The sequence below is a fragment of the Lissotriton helveticus genome, chromosome 1_1, assembly GCF_964261635.1.
Source record: "Lissotriton helveticus chromosome 1_1, aLisHel1.1, whole genome shotgun sequence".
NCBI classification, from domain to species: domain Eukaryota; kingdom Metazoa; phylum Chordata; class Amphibia; order Caudata; family Salamandridae; genus Lissotriton; species Lissotriton helveticus.
Window position 1 is genome coordinate 2,143,621,663 of NC_136057.1, and position 20,104 is coordinate 2,143,641,766.

Genomic DNA, 20,104 nt, shown 5'->3' on the forward strand with positions numbered 1-20,104 from the left:
ATTCTGGATAGGTCCTATAAAGAAAAAGAATCCTTTATTGAAATCTGTATACTGTTCTAGAGCAGTTTCAGTTTGATCGACAATCGGGGACTCAATCTCCCTTCTATGTCTAATGTGTACTAGATGTGTGTTTCTATGATAATCAGACGGGGCTAGGAAAACTGGTGGCAGTAGGAAGGCAATGTAACAGGTTCCATCCCAATCGAGGGGCAGACGAACATATGCGGTCTGACCACAAACAAAATAAGAATGACGTGAAGCTTTGAAAATAGATTTCCCACTGTCACTATACTTGACGATAGTAGTACAATCACTATGTCCTACATGTACGGAACCATTATTTCTGACACATAATTCGCCTTTGACTGGTAGTACTGAAATAGCAGGTAAGTCTGGAGTAGGATCAGACTGAACATTCAAGACCATAAAATTCGAAGAATAATTACCCAAATTATAAACTTCATTTTCTAGATCTAACCCTGTTCTGTGGGGAAGACCTTTCTTGTCTGGAAAACATGTACTGTTCAGAAAGGACATATCATTTGAGGATGACGTTAACATGGACCAGGCTCCACATGAACCATTATGTGAAAACGGATAAGGAAACAGTGGCAGAACTCCCTTCGGTGTCTGGAAAGGGGGGAGTCGACCACACACCCAACAATTAGTGGCATTGCTGGTCTGGTGTGAATAATGTAACATACGGATAAATGTATTGTTGCGCATAGCAAGACGATAAGATAGTTCGTGAGGAGGCAGATCACTAAACGTGTGCTCTACTGTAGCATTAGAAAACTTATTTACATGAGAAATTGGAAAACATAAATGAAATGCATAACTCGTGCAAGTAACCATCAAAGTTAAGAACAAAATAAAACTTAGAAAAGCGATACATCGGATTGAGTTTTGACTAACTCTCTCACTATGGGGGTCTATCTCATACATGTCAGATACCTGTCTAACCGTTTCACCCAGGGGGACTTAGACAATTAAACTGGCTGACTTATTTTACTAGACCGAAGCTTACTTTTATACTCCTGCTGCGGAGTTTTCTCTAACAGGGGAGGCTTTGAATCAAAGTCGTTAGCGGGACAGTCCTTAAGAATAGTATCTTGGCAGTCTTTAAAATCTTGACAATCCTTGGAAATGTTCTTGGAAACAGTTTTTAGTCGGAGTCCGTGAAATTTCTTGACATGCGACAGGTGCACCCACCCCTTCCTGCCTTCCAACTTGACGGCAGTACGGGTGGTCAGAAGAACTAACTTCGGCTCCTTCCAGCGAGGCTCCAGCGGACTTGAACGATCAAAATTTCGGATTAAGACCAGGGTGCCGGGAAGGATCTCATGTGGCTTGACTTCAGTATTGTCGGGAAATGCAGCGGCAACCTGTGAACGACAAGAGTGTAGGGCAGACATCAAGGAAGCTAGGTAATCTGTCAGCATATTACTGGAAACATCGGTAATACTTCGGGGTCTAGGTGTACCCCACATGTTCGGGGGGCGGCCGAATACGACCTCATAAGGGGACAGACCTGATCTGGAATGTGCGACCATGCGCATATAAAATAGGGCGACTGGCAGGGCTACTAGCCAGTCTACACCTTTCTCTTTGCATACTTTGGCAATACGGATTTTCAGGGTTTGATTATGTCTCTCTACGAGACCGGCTGCTTCTGGATGGCGTACACAATGGAACTTCCACTGGTACCCTAACAAAAGGGAAACGTGCTTCATTAGTTCAGATGAGAATGGCTGGCCGTTATCAGAATACACGACCCTAGGGAGTCCATAGCGGGGGAAGAATTCACGAACCAACTGCTTGGCAGTGGTCGCGGCTGTATAATCTGGGACTGGATATGCTTCTGTCCACCTGGACAAAGCGCATACAACTACAAGGACATACTTGAAACCTCGACATCGCTCCATCTGAATATAATCCATCTGGAGGACTTCAAAAGGGTGATCAGGGGGTTGGAATCCACCTTGTTCCACCGGAACACTTTTACCTGGATTGAACTGACAACATATCATACAGGTACGGACTTTCTGCTTGGCTGCAGCTCGTAAATGTTTGTTAAACCAAATGTTCTGGATACTGTCTATCATGGCTTTTTCTCCTAAGTGTGCTGGACTATGTGCGGTATTAATAATGACTTGAACCATTGAGTCGGGGAGACACCATGTGGCCTTTCCCTTCGTCAACCATCCCTGATCTGTCTGGACTCCTCCTTGTTCGGACCATTTCTTGATTTCCTCGGGAGTAGCATGTAACTGTATGTCTATGACATCTTGAGTAGGGTCCTTAACTGTCATACAAGTAGTCGGTTCTAGAGTGGATGTCGGTGTCTTGTTAACTGGAATGTCTGGAGTCTGGGCTGTGAGCTTGTCTGTTCGATCTGCTAGATCGTTACCTTGGGAAATGATGTCAGTGACTTTTGTATGTGCTTTGCACTTCATAATAGCGATAGCTGTCGGTAAATGTATTGCATCTAACAGAGCTTGAATAAGGAAACCATGCTGAATCTTGGTTCCATGAGAAGTCATGAAACCTCTCTCTTGCCAGAGCACTACAAAGTCGTGTACGACTCCGAATGCGTAGCGTGAATCTGTGTAAATATTAACTTTCAGGTTCTTGGCACGTATGCAGGCTTGTGTCAGAGCGACTAGCTCTGCTGCTTGAGCAGACAGGGTGTCAATACGGTGTGTTTCAATAACTTCAGTGTCAGTAGTCACTGCATACGCGGCTACTAGTTCTCCTGTACTTGTTCTCATACATGAACCATCCACATAAAGTGTCAGGTCGGGATCTGGTAATGGAATATCTGTCAGATCTTGTCTTGGCTTTGTCATCGTGTTAACAACTTCCACACAGTCATGTGTGGCAGGATTTGAAGTAACTGACGGTAACAGTGTAGCAGGATTTAGAACGTTGCAGCGTCTGATTTCTATGTGTGGCTGGAACAGTGTCAGTTCATAACCTGTTAAACGTGCAATTGTCAAGTGCTGGGTCTGTGTTCGGTTTAAAAGAACTTCCACGGAGTGTGGAACTTGTACTGTCAGGGAATGTCCTAATACTATAGAATCACTTTGTCTGATAGCTAGAGCTGTGGCTGCAACTGACTTGAGACACGCAGGCAGAGCCTGGGCTACTGGATCTAGTGTGCTCGAAAAATAAGCACAGGGCTTGTATTGTCCTGCTTGATCTTGTGTGAGAACAGATAATGCAGTACCATCACGTTCTGTGACAAAAAGTGTAAAAGACTTACTGTAGTTCGGTGTAGCTAGAACAGGTGCTTGGCATAAAGCTTTCTTTAACTCATTAAAACTAAGTGTATGTTCAGATGTCCAAGGGAGGACAGTCGATACGGCTGCCTCCTGTGTCGTTAACTGTATCAGTGGCTTGGCTAGAAATGCATACTGAGGAATCCATTGTCTGCAATAAGAAGTGAGGCCGATAAAAGCTCGTACCTCTTTCTGTGTCTTGGGCTGAGGAAGACTCGCTATTAACTGGATGCGATCGGGTGTCAACTGCCTACCCCACTTGGACAGTAAGTGGCCTAAGTAGATCACTTGCTGGACACAGAATTGAAGCTTTGAAGGGGACACCTTGTGCCCCATCTCGGCTAGGAAGTACAGAACTGTAAGTGACGCTCGCTCGCAGTCACGTTCAGAACGGGCTGTGATCAGTAGATCATCGACATATTGGAGCAGGGCAGTGTCAGTTGGCATGTGAATATTGTCTAGTTGTCTCTTAAGTGCTTGACTGTAAATACTAGGACTTTCTGTGAAACCTTGAGGAGCTCGTGTGAATTTATAGCTCCTTCCATTTAAACAAAAACCGAAAAGGTACTGGCTGTCTGGATGAATTGGAACACTGAAAAATGCATTCTTGAGGTCGATTACAGTAAAAAATATTGCCTCAGGATCAATAGCTGTCAATAGAGATGAGATATCTGGAACAACTGGGTACTGGGGAATGATACATTTATTAAGTTCTCGAAGATCAATCACTAATCGATATACTGGAGGTGCATTTGGATCAGTACGTTTCATGACTGGAATGATAGGAGAATTACATACATTGGAGTCAGTTTCTACAACTACTCCTTGAGCAATGAGCTCGTCAATAATTTTGGATAAGGCTGCTACAGCCTCAGGTGGCAATCTGTACTGTCTGATTCGTGGTAACACTACACCTTGCTTGAGGGTCACACGATGGGGTGTGATTTGCATAAAACCAACATCAGTTGGACCTTGTGCCCATAGATGCTGCGGAACATTAGACAATCTTGGATCAAAATCTCGTAAAACATAGTGACCCTTGAAGTCACGTAAAAACAAACGTATTCCCTCTGGGGAACAACATATGACTGCACCTAATTCTTTCAATGTCTTAATGCCTAACAAATTTTCTGGACATGACTTCGTAAGTAATAGATCAGTAGTTCGGGACAATGGACCAACTTCTAGAGTAACTGGCTTTGATATCTCGTTAACTATTGGTTTTCCTGAAAATCCAAGGGAAACATTTCTAGAGCCTGAGAGCGGAGCCCCTGGAACCTCGTCATGACTTATAGTAGTCCTACTTGCCCCTGTATCAATCAGAAACTTTCTGTCTTTCCCTAATACTTGACTATGAACATAGGGACCTTCTTGATCTACAGGAATCTCGATGAGAGGCAAGCCTACCTCCCTCTCTAGGCTGTTTCATGAATACGCTTGATACTCTGGATACTCAGATTGTGCATACTGGTACATCTGCTGTGTAACATGCTGTGTTGCAGCGATAGGCTGCGGTGCTGTAACTGTCTGTGGTGTATTCTGTGGTAACTGAGAAGTCTGCGAAACTTGTTCTTGTCTAGGCGGACGTGGTCTTTCTTTAGTCTTACCAGTGGCTATGTTGTGTTTCAGAACTGCACACTCGTTTATAAAATGACCTGGCTGTTTACAATAATTGCATGTCCCTTTAACGGGAACTGCAGGATGACTGGCTTGATTCGGACCCCTCTTCTGACTGTCTTGGGGAACAGATTGTGCAACTAGTACTTTCATTTTCGTGTCTTTCATACGTCTTCTCTCGTGTTCTTGCTCTTCTCTGATTCTATTCTGGTGATACTGAAGCATCTGGAGCATCTGGGACGGAGTATTAGCTTGCCAGGTACTTTCGACTTTCAAAACTCGATTCTTAACTTGTGGGCTTGAATTCTCGACTAATTTAGTAACAAAAAGATGAGGGTATGACTCACTACTCGTCTTCAAACCACTGTTTATTATAAAATATTTCTCAAATCTAGAATAAAAATCACTAGTGTCTTCGTCTTGTTTCTGTTTACAGGCTGAGATTGCATCCCAGTCTTCCTTTTTAGTGGCTAATAATCTAGGTAAAACTTGTATTAATAATTCTGGTAATTCTTTACATTTGTCTCCAAGACCGGTACCTGGTACTCGTATCTTATCTTCAGCTTCTAGAGCTGTCCAATCGATCTTTTTTTCTCCCACCTCCCAATCCTTTTCCTTGAGTTTTTCATATATACCCGCAGGCAACAGGACTTTTAACATTTTAATAATATCTGGATACGTGTATTCTCCCATACGGAGCATGTCTTTTAATTCTCGGTGGAACCCTGCTGGATCTTTGTCATGACAGGGAATTAATTTCTTCATTTCTAAGAGTTCCATCTTGGTAACTGGGGTGTAAACAAATACTCGTTGCATTTCACCACCCGTTGTCCTAACTGGGTGTACTTCTCGTAACGGATGCTGTCTATCTATGTAAAATGGTTTACTTTCTGGAGGTGAGACATGAACAAAATGTGGGTTCAGAAACGTTCTATATTTGTGGCGCTGTTCTAGAATGACACTAATTATATCAGTACCTAAACCTTTCCATCTATACTGGAGTAACACATTCAGGACATCATGTAACGGACCTGGATCAGAATGTTGACCCTCATACAGAGTAATGAGGTGCTGGATCATATACATACCCACCAGTCGCTGCTCGGCTGGGGGCAGTTTCAGAAACATTTGTGCCACTATTTCGTCTGGAAAAGTGGTAGAATCAGTAATCCATCGGACTGCTGATCGGGCTAGTTCTTGTTCATGCATAGTACTTAATTCACTATAACCGATTCGTGATTTCAGAATTTGATCGGTAGCTTGAAATACTTGTTCTAGAGAACCTTGTTCCGGTGCTGGAAGATGGAAAAACTTTCTCGTGTTCTAGGCGTAAATGTCGGTCTGGAAATCTAGATTTACCTACATACGCTATTCTAGCGGTATTCTCGTCTTCCACCTCTTCAGTAGAAGAGTCATTTTCTTTCTCGCTTCCTGGAGCTTCTTTGCGTTGTTCGTGTAACCTTATTATTTCTTTACGTATTTTCTTGTACATACTCTCTATACTATTGAGTGTCTTGTGCTTACCCTCGGCTATATTATCACTCCACTTTGTCAGAATTTTCATTTCGGTCGGATCTTTAGTCGGGGAATCTTGTTCCCTAATTAAACAATTGATCAGAAACTTTAATAGCATGAACTGGATCTCAGATTTTCTGAGAGACATGACTTCACCGATACTTTCTGGATCGTCTCCAGTACGAATGAAACGATACATTCTGTCTAGATCTTCTTTCATATTCGGTAGGGTGACCAAATACTCGGACACCTGCCTTATACGTACAGAATATAGAACCATACTATCCTCGCCTGGGACTGGATCATAACAGCATTCAGTAAGAAGTCGCCTGATTTCTGCAATGGACTTATATTTAGGCGTACGCTGTAACGCACGTTCATGTAACTCGACTGGCCCTAGACGTCTATTTGGCGGCGGGGTACCAGGAGGACCTCCTCCCGCGGCCCCTAAACTGGAATAGTCGACTGATACTCTTCGAGCTGGCAGGGTGACTGAAGTAGCGGGAATTTGTACTACGGGCTGGACCGGGGGTACCGTAACAGGTACTGCAACAGGTGCCCCGGTGACTGGAGGAGCAGGATTTACATTATTTACAGGAGCTGATGGAACAGGATTTGCATATTCTGGGACTGTGTCGTCCAAATAGGACGAGAGAAAAACATCAGCTGCGGTCGGTTTGTGACGTAGCTTGGTCGGAACTAAAGGTGGCGGGAAATTACTGGATGCCTCCGGGGTTGCTTTTGGCAAGCCCTCGGCAAGAAGAGGATACATACCCTTAATAGGGGCATTCCTCTGTCTGTCTGACTGTTCGGTTTTAACTCGTTCACCTATTTCGATTAGTTCCCTTTCTTGGGCTCTTTCTGAGGATTCTCTACTTAATTCTGACTTTCTGATTTCTTTTTCGGTTCTTTTATGAGATTCTTTGCGCCATAACTCGATGGCATCTTTCTGTGACTGTCTGGCTTTCTTTTTCCATAATACTTCTTCTACTCGCATGATGCACTCGGCATCCCATGTACCCGATACGGGCCATCTATACTTTTCTTCTAACTGTTTGGTGTACTCCACCCACAAATCTAGATACAATATGGCACTTATGCCATGCTTTTGATACATAAAATGACCTGGACTGTCCCTAGGCGGGACAGGAACTGCTTCTTCTAACAGACCTTTTCTAGTTTTTAACTGACGTAACTTGGAAAACAATGGCATGACTGGGCTGGAGTCTAGACACAATACAATACACAATGAACACGATAATTACTGCAGAAACACCACTTTCATACCACGACATTGAAATACATGAATGACATTTAGGATAACAGTTCGGACAAAACACTACCTGGAATACTGAAAACAGAATACATGAATTTCCCGAGAACAGAACGGACTAGAACAGAAACTAGATGCACTGCTGAAACAGTACGAAACTTACCGGTCTCATAAAGAGACACGTCAGGACCCGCATCCACCTAAGTGGACACTTCGTGTTGGATCTGTGTACCCAAACCCACGGACCAGAGACAATGCAATTGGCCCTGTCTAGATACTACCCCAGCAACGGTACTCACCGGGCAGCAAGAACGGAAGGCCTCGGACTGGACTGGACTGCTACGACGCCGGACGGACGAACTTCGGACTTCAGTTACGGGTGGGCCTCCGGATACCTCGGACCTTGGACTCTCGGCTTGGGCTCTGGTTGGGACTCGCCGCGTTCCTCCACCGCCTCGTCTGGATGCTGGACCGCAACCTCCGTCTCCTCCGTGGGCCTGAGGGATACTTGAAGCAGAAATATCTGCACGTGCACGGTATGGTTCCGTCACGGCTGCAGAGGATCAGGGGGCTTGCGTGGCTTCACCGGCGCGTGGGGAAAGGGCAAGTCCCTATTTGGGCGCCATTATGTGGTAAATAAATAAATAATACCTCTATTTTTGACTGGATATACAATAACAGATAGCTCAATAAATAAGAGTCAAGATTCGAGGTAGCTGGAGTTTGCAGGTTTAATACAGCATAAAGGACAGGAACAGGACAACCTGCACGGGAATAGGATGGCAGCGCTGCACAGGGCAGGGACAAAGGAATGGTAACTTTTCATAACAGTGCACAAGTATATATACTTAAACAAAATACATGGTATTCAATACAATAGGCGTAGCAGTGGGCAGGGCCTGTAACAGTCGCGAAAGATAAGGCAGAAAGTAGGTGTAACAAGAGGCGTGAACAGGGCGTATACATAGACATGTGATGTAAACGTAACAGAATATGTCATAAACGGGGCGGAAACATGGAGGGGGCTACCTAAGGAGCCGGGACCTCTGACCTAGTGGTGCGCGCAAGCTGGCAATGACGTGTTACTAGGGAGAAGCTGGGGGCTATGACTTCTGAGCTAGAAGGAGAGACGAAAGTCTGGAGAGTCAGAGCGACATGTACCTAAACACTATCTAGTATCTGATGTTTAGAGAACATGTTGATAGAATCCAAAAGTTATCAGGGCAAAGGCTAACAGACACTAAGACTGGTGCATGCATTATTCTACATGTAGTGTGTGTTGAGGAATATTAAATGACCATAAATACAGTATTTCTCTTACATGGAGACGTAAAGGCTAGACGATGACTGAAACTATTGATGCGATTCAGTAGCTTTAGGAATGCAGAGACTGATAACTAGAATCATAACATACTCTTGGCAGACTGGCAGGCAGAGCCAGGCCGAGCCGGGCACTGTGAGGCAGGAAGTAAGTGAAGGGTCAGGGATACAGGTGGGGGCTGTATCGCTCCTCGGAGAGGGTTTAGGAGACAGGAGCTGAATCTGAGTCCGGGCCCTTTTGAGGCCTAGAAACGGAGACTTTTCAATGAATTAACGTGCACACTGTAAAACGTGGCAACATAACTTTACATAGGCCTAATACTCGTAGCTTTAACGAGAACTGAAAACTGGCATACTAGAGATGGACACAACTAAAATTGCGTCTTTAATCGATCATAGGGAATACATATGCATATTAATCATGCACATATAACATAAGATGGGGAACACGTAGGGACACAGAACATGGCAAAATTTATTTTCACCGAGAACTTCAGCAAAAGAATGTGCTAACGACCAGGTCGTATGACATCCTTATTGACGTATCTATGTCCATCCTTACGTCAATCTCGGCACCTTAAAGGTATAAATATTACCGATATTGCCCTATGCAAACACACGCGGTGGTGACGAGATCGGAGCAGCCAGACTTGCCGAAGCCCAGAGCAGAGCAGGCCCCGCTGGCGCAGCCCCGCCTTCCTGACGCGCTGAGAACGAGACGCTGCTTTTCTCCTGCCGAGAAAATCCAGCTCCGGCGCTTCCGGGTAGCCCTCGCAGGCAGCCTGGAATATCGAGACGAGAGATACCATCCCTCATTCATCCTAGATTCCAGGTACAGAACTGAATAACCCCTCACAGAGAATTCTTTAGTCAGTCACTTGGCAAAACAAACTTAACTTAAACTGTAACTTTCTATTCCCGCCCACGTATTAGGCTTAGGTCAGGTACACGGGGTAGGCGTAGTTAGAAACACCAGTTGAGTACGATTAGTCAAATGTATATGTGTATGTATTCATTTTATTCATTTTAAACCTTCATATGGCTTAGAAACCATATCAATGTTTTTACAGTATTATTTTATACTTCTGCTTTTATTGTATGCACTTTACTTAACCATAAGTATTGCAATAATATCGATCCATTTCTCTTGTATGAGAAAAGAGACTGATCAATAAATAACATCTTTTATTGAACACGCCTGTCTCTTCCTTTTCTCTACAATCTGGTGAGACTAAGAATGCACGTACTGACTGAGTAAAATAAGTCGTCTTTTGTTTTCACACGACTCTAGAGATACACTCTTGATTAGGGGAGAGCAAAGTTGTCATGTTCTATGGTTGTCAGAAACTAAATCCCTTCTTGTCTATCCAGGGAGGTTCAACTCCTCCTTGCCTATTCGAGAAAGTTTCTAGTGAACTCTGAGCTAGCTGGCAAACCCAAAACTTTAAGTCTAATATCGACAGTAGTAGACCTAGTTAACGTCTGGTCTAGGCCTATACTATTGAAGGTATTATTCCAATGCGCAGAGCCTATTGGGATAATAGGAACTACACTACAGTAGGGACAGTAGGGGATCGTCCATGTTGTTGATAAGTTTTCTGTAAGTCAGAGAAATCGCCTTTTCAGGTAGGTGGCTGCTTTTCAACTTTTTGAACAGTTGTCCAACATACCAGATTTCACTCAGTCACAATCCACTTTCTTCCCGTAACCCAAAACCCTATAGCACACACACACCTTCTCTTTCATTACATGCAGCTTCGTACATAATCCTCCATTCGAACCTGCTCCCCTTTCGCTGTCCTGTTTAACGTGTTGCGGGCTCCCATAGTGGCATCCAAATTACTCTAATAATCATTGCCTCCATGGGATTCCTTAAATAGGCTACTAATTGCCATGATCAATTTCACCCGAAGCCTAATACCTTCCAACTTTTCCCTCTACCGCGGGCGCCATCTTAACCTGGTGTACTAACCATTTTATTTTATATTATACAAAAGGTGTTCCTTTCTTATTCAACTTATTTCATTTGAATCCTTTACCCTATCCACTTTAAAATGTCGTTCTCATCCTGATTTTTAGTTATGTTCCCCCACTCGATCTCAGAAGTTGCTCTTTATTCGACATGTCAGATATGTTTCCCAGCGTGTGAATCGGGTGCCACGTCTGTTTACATCTCTCCTCTACCTGTCCTGAATAGATTAATTGTACGTAAATGAACATCCAGATTTCTTTGAGTGTTACCCTGCTTGTTCTAATGGATTACTAATTATTGACTTCATCCAATATGATTTACTCCGTGAATAATTTTGGGTGCCATGTTGTGTTTGGATCTCCCTTCTATTTAGAATAACAGGAATCACTTTGGCTAAATAACCTGTTTGTTCTAAACCTACATTTGTGGCTAAATATTGCCACTACTTCCTATCTAAAGTTTTACTCTGTTGTAATCTACCCTAAAATGTGGGTGGATTTAAAATGTTACTATTCATATATATTAGTATTGTGTCCAATGATGCCTCTTAAATTAAAATCCAAGCTTCTTAGCTTATTACCATTTATAACAACCGGGGATATCATGTTGTCACATTCTTATAGTGTTATTCCACCGGTCTAGTGAATCCCCATGAAGAATACCAGTGGGAGTCTGATAACTTTTCTCTCTGTATAGGGTTCACAACATGTTCAGTCCTGGTTGTTCGACATTAAGTTTCCTCTTGTTTCTCAATATTAAATCCTACATTTTTCATTCCTATGTAATCCATGTAACCGTGTGCTTTTTTCTCTCCTCGGCATTCCATCGTGGGCTATCCCAATCATTACATCCTCTCCTTTAGGCCAATCCAATTCCTTATCAAATACTCTGTGTTCCCTTTTACGGGGGATGCACCCACTCCTATTTTAAGCATTCAATCGATATTGCCTTACCTTATCTTTGCACCACTTTTCTTTGCATTATTCCCGGACATTTAGGGTTCAGGCTTCCCTTTCATCATCATTACATCCGAAGGCTGACACTGACCCAGGAAATCTTATGTATGCAAACTCCACTGCCCGTGCTGTGGTTCTTTAGAAAAAAGTGTAATTCCTGCTCTGTGTTTAAGCCCTTGTCTACAAACCTCAAACTTGCTATCTATTTAGCTTCCGCCTGCCTAAGCATCATTTCTCGACCCTCCCCCCCCACCCCTTCTTGCACCAGGGTGACCTTTTGGAATCCACGGAATGTTAAGTCTAGCGTAGTAGGGTGATTTTCCCTCATGTGTTTTTTACTACTCTTTGATGTTCCAGAATCGGTATCTTCAACATTCTAATAGTGCTGTCTACGTAGATTTTTTGACAATTGCACACTATTACATAGATCACGAATGTACTGTTACATTTAATGAATTAATTGATGTCATACTTTTTTTGCTAGATTATAACTGAAGGTTTTTAATTTGTTTGCCCCTACTTGACAGACATTACATTTGGTACAGATATAATTACCCTTCGTTGGTTTTGCAACCAGTCCTTGCTGCTATCCCTGAGTGGTGGTGTTTAACTACTTGTTACCAGACTCTTAACAGTTGCCCCCCTTCTGTAGGTCACCTGTGGCTTTTCGGTTATCCAGTTTCCCAAACCTGGTACCCCATGAAGCAGTCCCCAATGTTTCCCTAGGATTCTATATACTTCATTATGCTCTGCACTGTATGAGGAAACAAATGCCAACTTCCTTGTGTACTAGTGATAAGGTCTTCAGACTTTTATTTCAGCTACGCCAGAGTGCATCTCCCTCTCAATTTGATCAGAATGCAGGCTAATAAATCAAAATTTAGCACAAACAGGTGCATTTATCAAATGCAAGTCAATTAGTAAGATCCTCGGATGGAAACACATTACGAGCTTTTATATGGAATGAAATTCAAAACCAAGTACACCACAATTCGAACAACTGGGCCCAAACCCTCAACATAGCATTAACATAGCATTAACGACGCTGAGAGCTAAAGAGCTATGGGACATGACACTTCGTATGACTCTTTTCAAAAAGTAATTAACAAGCAAACCAGGAACTGTCATGGCTTGAAGTTAAAGAAGAGTTCAAAAAAAGAAGGCGTGCATGGATAACGATTGATACTGCACCCCCAGAAATACCTCACGACACTCCTCGGATCATTTTATAAAAATAACCTACTGCAGTTGTTTGTTCTATGCCAAACCCTAAAATACATCCCCAAATGTCAACCGCAATGTCTGAATACAAAGTGCAGACTTTGTTTACTACATGAAGAATGTTTGACTCCTATTCTATCCATCTGGCCAATCTTATTAATGGAAAGAATAATTTTATTTAAATGATTTTTAATATGTATAGTGTTAGTTCCTGCCAGCACGCTCTACTATTCTGCATAAAGGGGAATATCCACAAATAGCTGCTTTCATAAAATTGTATCTTAAAGCCGAACGAATATTGATCGCAAATAGTCTGACGAATGCAATGTAGGATGGCTCCACAGTGACTTTACTTAAACAGGGCGCAATATAAACTTTTGTGATGCTCAAAGGAAATTTTAATATAGCAGCACATGTTTTTAGTGTTTCTATCTGTGCAATATTACATGGTTTTTATTAACTAAAATAAAATGACTCTGTACCTTGACCTTTCTCCTCAATGTGGTGTTTCTATTCACCTTTAGGATTCTATTCTCCCCCTGTTCTAGTACCTTCCTGCTATAGCCCCAGTTTCGTAACCTTATTTTTGTTTAAGCCACTAGTTCATCCTTGAAATCACTCTCCTCCTCTGCAATTCTGCCTTATTCTTAACATTTCCCCATATGATATGCTTTCATTTACATGTTTGAGGTGTGCACTCTCTGCTCTCAGTATGTTGTTTGTAGCTGTGGCTTTGCAGAATAGTTTACTGCAAATGTTCCCTTCCCTTGCAAACAGTTTCACATCTAAGAATGTAATTGACCTTTTATCATGTCATAGTAAATTGTACATTATATGGATTTTCATTTAAGTATGTGAAATGTTCCGTCCGTTCATCTTGCGATCCAGTACAGATCAACAGGATATCATCTATGAATCTCCCCCAAACATATATTTGGTAGATGAGGCAGAGACATGCATCCTGTCAGACCACTCCATGAAGAGGCTAGAATAAGAGGGAGCAAATCGGGACCCCATTGCAGTCCCCTGTAGTTGCTGAAACCATTTCCTATTAAACATAAAAAAGTTATTCTCAAATATAAATGTTGTCCTGTCTAATAACATTTCTGAATGTGCCAGGAAACTTGCGCTTCTGGAGTTTAAAAAGGATTTTGTTGCCAGGACTCCAAACTTTTGTATACATTTATATAGCCCTACCACGTCTAGTGATATGAATGGCATGGTCTCATTCCACACAACATCTTCCAATTTGTTAAGTATGTCCATGGTATCCCGAGCATACGCCGGGAGATTTGTCGCTAGGGGTTTAAAATATTGATCTACATATTCAGATGCCCTTTCTGTGGGGCCCTCAATCCCTTATATTATCGGTCTCCCTGGTGGAAAGTCCCCTCCCCCCACTGTGTACCTTCTGCAAAATGTATATAAAGGAGTTTGACGGATTGGTTACCTTTTAAATATCTATACACTATATATCTGTTATAATTTCCTGGTCTATCTTAGTTTAGAAAAGTGATCTGTTTAGATTCTCTATTGGGTTGCCTTGAACCAATCTATAGCATTTAGTATCTCCCAGCTGTCTATGTATTTCGTCATCATAGTCCTTCATGTTCATGACCACGATATTGCCCCCCTTTGTCTGCCTCTCGTATCACTAGGCCCTCATCCTTCCTAACGTATTCAATTACTTTTCTCTCTTCCGTAGTGAAGTTAAACTTAGTGTGTGTTCTGTTACATTTTCTCTGGAAACTCTTATCGTCTAATCTGTTAAAATCTTCTGTGACTTTCAATGAAAACAAATCTTTTTCTGCAAACTGTGTGCCTTGCAGAGTATACTTTGAATTTTGTCTAAGGCCACTGTCCCTGGATAGGTCTGTTGAAATATCCAATTGGTCACATATTTCAGTAATCTCCAGTTCATTTTCGTTTATTGACATCAACATATGTATTTAATTAACATCCTGTATTGACATTTCACTTAATTTTGGTTCCACATTCATTGCTGTCCCGTATTTCCTTTTCAATGTCTCAAAAAAGTTTACTTTTTAACTGTCTCGTAAATCAACTTTCAAATTTGCTAAATCACAATTATCCAGAACACAAAAACCCAGACCTTTGCCCAGAACTGCAATTTCTCATTGCTTAACTCTCGATCCTTAAGATTAATCGCTTGCAATCCTGGCCCTTTCCTTCTCCTGGTTCAATAACCCTATACTCCGTTCTTCGACTGATTTTGTTGTTACCCCTATACCGTTTGTTCTTCCTTCTGCCTCTCCTTTCTTTTTTCTGCGTCCCTGTCCTTATGCATGTAGCCTTGTCTGAAAAAGAGGAACTGTGTGCTGGTCCTACACTCATTTGCATATTACTGGGCCCGGTTTCCTCTATTGAGGATGGTTCAGAGCTGCCCACAGATATAGTATCCTGTTCTTTTCCATCTTCAAACTTGTCTTTTCCCGGGCACATTCCTACATACAGTTTGGGCGTGTGATGGTCTACAGAGGTTCTGGACGGGAGTGTGGAACTGCTTGTCGGAGGTGCTGGGCTGGGACCTCCCCCGTACACCACAATTAGGCCTCCTTCATGTCCTAGAACAGGTGGGAGGTAATGTCTATAAACGCCATTTATTATTGTTGCGTCTTGTGGTGGCCAAGAGGGACGTGGCCCGTGCCTGGAAAGACCCCAGAGCCCCCCTGTTGGGTGTGTGGAAGAGGGGACTTGAACTTTTATATGGGCCTGGAACGCCCAATTTTTGAGGCCCGGGGTTGCCCCCGGAAACATTACAAAATTTGGAAGAGTTGGGCAGAGTACAGGGGGTTATGGCTGGAGCCGCCGGCACACGATGAACCGGCTGAAAGACATTTGGACACGGAGCCTGTGTGAAGAGTGCTACACACTTTATATACCTTGCGATGTTTCTACATATGGACTGTTTCGACGCTGTGCTGGGGGTGGGAGGGAAGGGGGGTGCCGGGTGGGAGATATGGGGGGGTGATGGGAAGGGGAACTTAAGATACATTTAAAATGACTGTTAGCAAACAATTCAATGTGATTATTGCTTTCATGCTCACAGCCTCTCCGGGATCGGGACGCTGTATGTCTTATGTAACTCTTCAACAGCACGAATAAAATTTTGTTCTGAAAAAAAAAAACTTGTCTTTTCCTACTGGGACATCATCATACCTCTTTGCAAATGTGAGTACTCTACCATTTGCATAATCCCATTCACCCCTTCTAATATTGCCCAGTTTGCTTTTTTTTAGTTCTTCCTGATGGGCTTTGATCAACTTATTCAAACTCTCCTCTTTTCTGTCGACTCTTTTAGGTTCATTTCCTTTATTTCTAATTCCAGTTTCTCTATTTGTTCTTTTAACATAATTACTTTTCTGTCACAATTCTTTATCAAAGTTCCCATCATAGAAAAAGATGAACTATACAAATGTTCTTACTTTTCTGTCAACAAATCTTTATCTAGGTCATCAAACATGGGGAATATTAAAATTCTCAAACCCCTGGATACTCTTATTCTCAAGATAGCTTTTCAATTATTTAAGGTGGAAAATGGGATTGCCTATAAAGTGTGGTGTCAACTATATTTACAGCAGCCTGATGTTCGTTGTTTATATAGAACAGAATATTTCATTGTTTCATAAACTCTTTATTATATTTTAAAATGATTATAATTAGGAAAATGTGGTTTCAAATGCATAGCCTGCCCATGTTTTCCAAATATCTTTGTGGCGAGCCTTCCCTCCTATTGCTTAAAACATTTGAAAGTGTTCGATAACTCTGCTTCCCTTTGTTTGGCAACAGGATGTAATTTGGGTGAAAGGAGGCTAATAAGTACTTCATAAGATGGTTTGTAATTCTTCTATTGTGTGCTTCACGTTTAATTGTATACTTGCCATTTCCCAGGTTCATGTCTGGAAAAGAAATAAAGAAAAAAAAGCATTTGTTTGGCTTGCGAATTCGTGTGCCACCTGTGCCACCAAATGCTACCTTGAAAGCTGAAGAAGAGCCTGAAGGAACATCTCATGAGTTCAAAATCAAGGGCAGAAAAGCAGCAAACCCTTTACAGGATAAGCGGTAAAAGAATGCAATAGTATTTTAAAAACTGGAGTCTGCTGTATGGTATATTATGAAATTTCTCGATCTTGCCTCCCTCTTGACAAGATCCCAAAGTACTTGCTTTGATAGTCGGTTAGTGACCACTACATCTGTAGTGCTTGGATGGTAGAAGGATATTTATAGTAGTCAAGGTCTGAGATAATCGGATTGTAAGCAGCATATACAAACCACTAATTGATTGTGACATGGGTTCAGTTAGGTCCAGTACTTTAGAAAAGCCTCAAGATCTGTAGTACATGGATGGCCGAATGTGATTGTTAGTCACCACATCTTAGTATTTATTTTTAGTGTGTTTGATATAAGAGGGGGGTGCTCCAGACTTGATGTGGTGACTTGTATCCATGACCAACACTTCTGGTTGTAACAAAGGAATGAAAAGATGGGTTTGTAAGCAGCTAACTAACCCATTAGTGTTGACTGAGTTACTGACATGAAACCAGATGGAGATTAGTGTTGATTTTGTGCGTCTTCTGATAGTGGGCTGTGTAGCTTGACAAATGATGAGATCTGGGAGAAGGCTGCTGTTTCACCAAGCTTACTTAAGAAGGGCCGGTTTACTATTGGTCGGTAGTTTTCTTCATAAGCTTGGTCGATTCCTTGTTTCTTTAGTACATGTTTAGTGAATGATGTTTTGAATTCAATTCAGATGAAAATCCCCCGAATGATACGATGGAACTGATGTTAGCTTGTGCTGGATTGGTAGCAGGCGATTGTAGGGGATGGTTTTGAAGATGCAAAGTGTATTCCAGTATTGGTCTGCCAGTGTCTTTGGTTTAGGGGTTTCGCTACAGTGGTTCAGACTAGTACAATAGAAGCTTATTTAACAGACATCTTGAATTGGCATGTGCACATTAGGAGCCAGACCTGAGCTGACTGTGTTGGTCTGTGTCTTAAATAGATTCAGTTCCATAATAGTATAACACGCATAAGCTACATTTCTTTTGTTCCTATCACTGAGTAAGTAGTTTAGACACTGATTTTATTTTTGTTGTTGTTGAATGACAGGATATAGGTTTTGTAGGAAACTTGATTAGAATGTGTGTTGAGGTCATGAAATAATAGGGTGCGTGGTAATCGCTATTCAAAGTGCTTTTAGAGCCGCAGTTCTTCAGTTAACCAGATTGAGTAGACAGAAGTGTATATGCAAGGTCTGCTTGAGTCACAAAAAGTGCAGCTCCTGGAATAACGTGGCACATGAGAAGGCCGTTAATTTTGAAATTTGTATACTTTATTGTAGTAGACCTACTACCAAAGTGGAATAGGTAAACTGAAGTAGGCACATAGGTGCAATAGTGTTAGGGAGGTTTATCCAGGTGGGAAGTAAATGGCAAGTCAGGGGAGGAAGGAATTTAGGGCATTCTAGGGTGCGGTCTTGACATTACGCAAGTATGTCTGTGAAAACTACCCATGTGGAGTAGGGGCAGCTCAGGAGGGTACAACACTCTTTGGTAGTAGTGAGATGTGCACAGTTGTGATATAATTGGCAGCGTGGTGGGAGGACCTGGAGACTAAGATTACATTAGTACTAAGGCTTATCCATCAGTGGAATGTAAGTAGCCAGGATGCATTGAGGTCTGGCGCATGATTCTTATCTAGAGGTACCGTAAACACCTGTGTGACAAAAAACTAATATGTGCCTATTTGATGGGTAGTTCAGTTTACTGTTAAGTAAACCTAAACATGGAAGACACCACAAGATGTCCATTTTAACCTTCGAACGTCACCTATATGCCGTAAGAGACTGATAGAGTAGCAATGAGGGTAGGGGAGGGCAAACATCACTGCAATACTGGCATGCTGGAGGGAAGTCCCCATGGTGGGAGGAAATTCGGGGCTACACACCAAGGCAGGTCAAAACAAAATAATATTACGCTTTCTTTTCTTGGAAATGAACACTATCTTTAAAAATGTACTTTATTTAGCACAAGCTGCTAGGTTCATGAACAGTGGTCATTCGGCCAATATGGTGGTTACTGCAAGCAAATTTCAGAAAGACTAAGTAGACATTAGAGAACATGACAGAAGTCAGAGACTTCAAACATTAAATCCCTGCAGTGAACATCATCACAAAAACATCAGACCTAGGATGGAGCACAAGCATTAGCACTATGAAAATCAGAGGACACAGGGCACCAGAGGAGACAAATAAATAAATGCACTGGAACTAATGGTGTTTCTAGCACTGAAGACGTGGCAGTAGTAGGCACATATAGGAGCAAAATCACAACCACAGTGTTCTAGTTAAACAAGCAAGGGGACTCAAGATCATATGGGCTGCCAAACCTAGCGCAAGATATTTGGAGTTGGCCTATTCAGATAAATACACTAATAGCAGCAATTGACACACCAGGAGAACAAAACGGAGTACAACACAGCCCCACATGAAGGAATGTTACACAAATGGGAGTAAAAATCATGGGATGGAGACCAGATCTAGACCTGGATATCTCTGCGATATACACAATGAACAGTGCCATGGATTCACATCGAGGTTTCAACATACACAAGCAGAACATCAGGTGACAAACATGTTTTGAACACCAGTCATTAAATTAAATCTGGAAGTGTCAAAAATGATTTGCCCACCAAAGTCTGTTCCTGCACCTGTGTGGAATCTACACCTAGTGCTAGCAGTACTCATGATTCAACTTTTCGAGCCATTACATAAAGTGGATCTAAAATTATTAAATCCAAGACTGCTTTTGTTTTTGCAATCACAGCACTGTGTAAGTTGAATGAGTTACAAGCCTTAACTGTACAGGACCCTAACCTAGAAATAGACAGCAACACAATGATAATTAGTTCCAAACCACAGTTAATTCCA

The 20,104-nt window shown here is 42.1% G+C and overlaps 1 protein-coding gene across 2 annotated transcripts in view; it reads left to right on the forward strand.

Annotated features, from left to right (window-relative positions):
• MTF2 (metal response element binding transcription factor 2) overlaps nt 1-20,104 on the forward strand; it is a 421,361-nt gene that overhangs the window by 318,384 nt on the left and 82,873 nt on the right. For both annotated transcript variants that reach the window (XM_078646339.1, XM_078646340.1), the window contains one exon: nt 17,068-17,238. In XM_078646339.1, the coding sequence (XP_078502465.1) occupies nt 17,068-17,238 (171 nt within the window). The remainder of the gene's footprint in view (nt 1-17,067; nt 17,239-20,104) is intronic.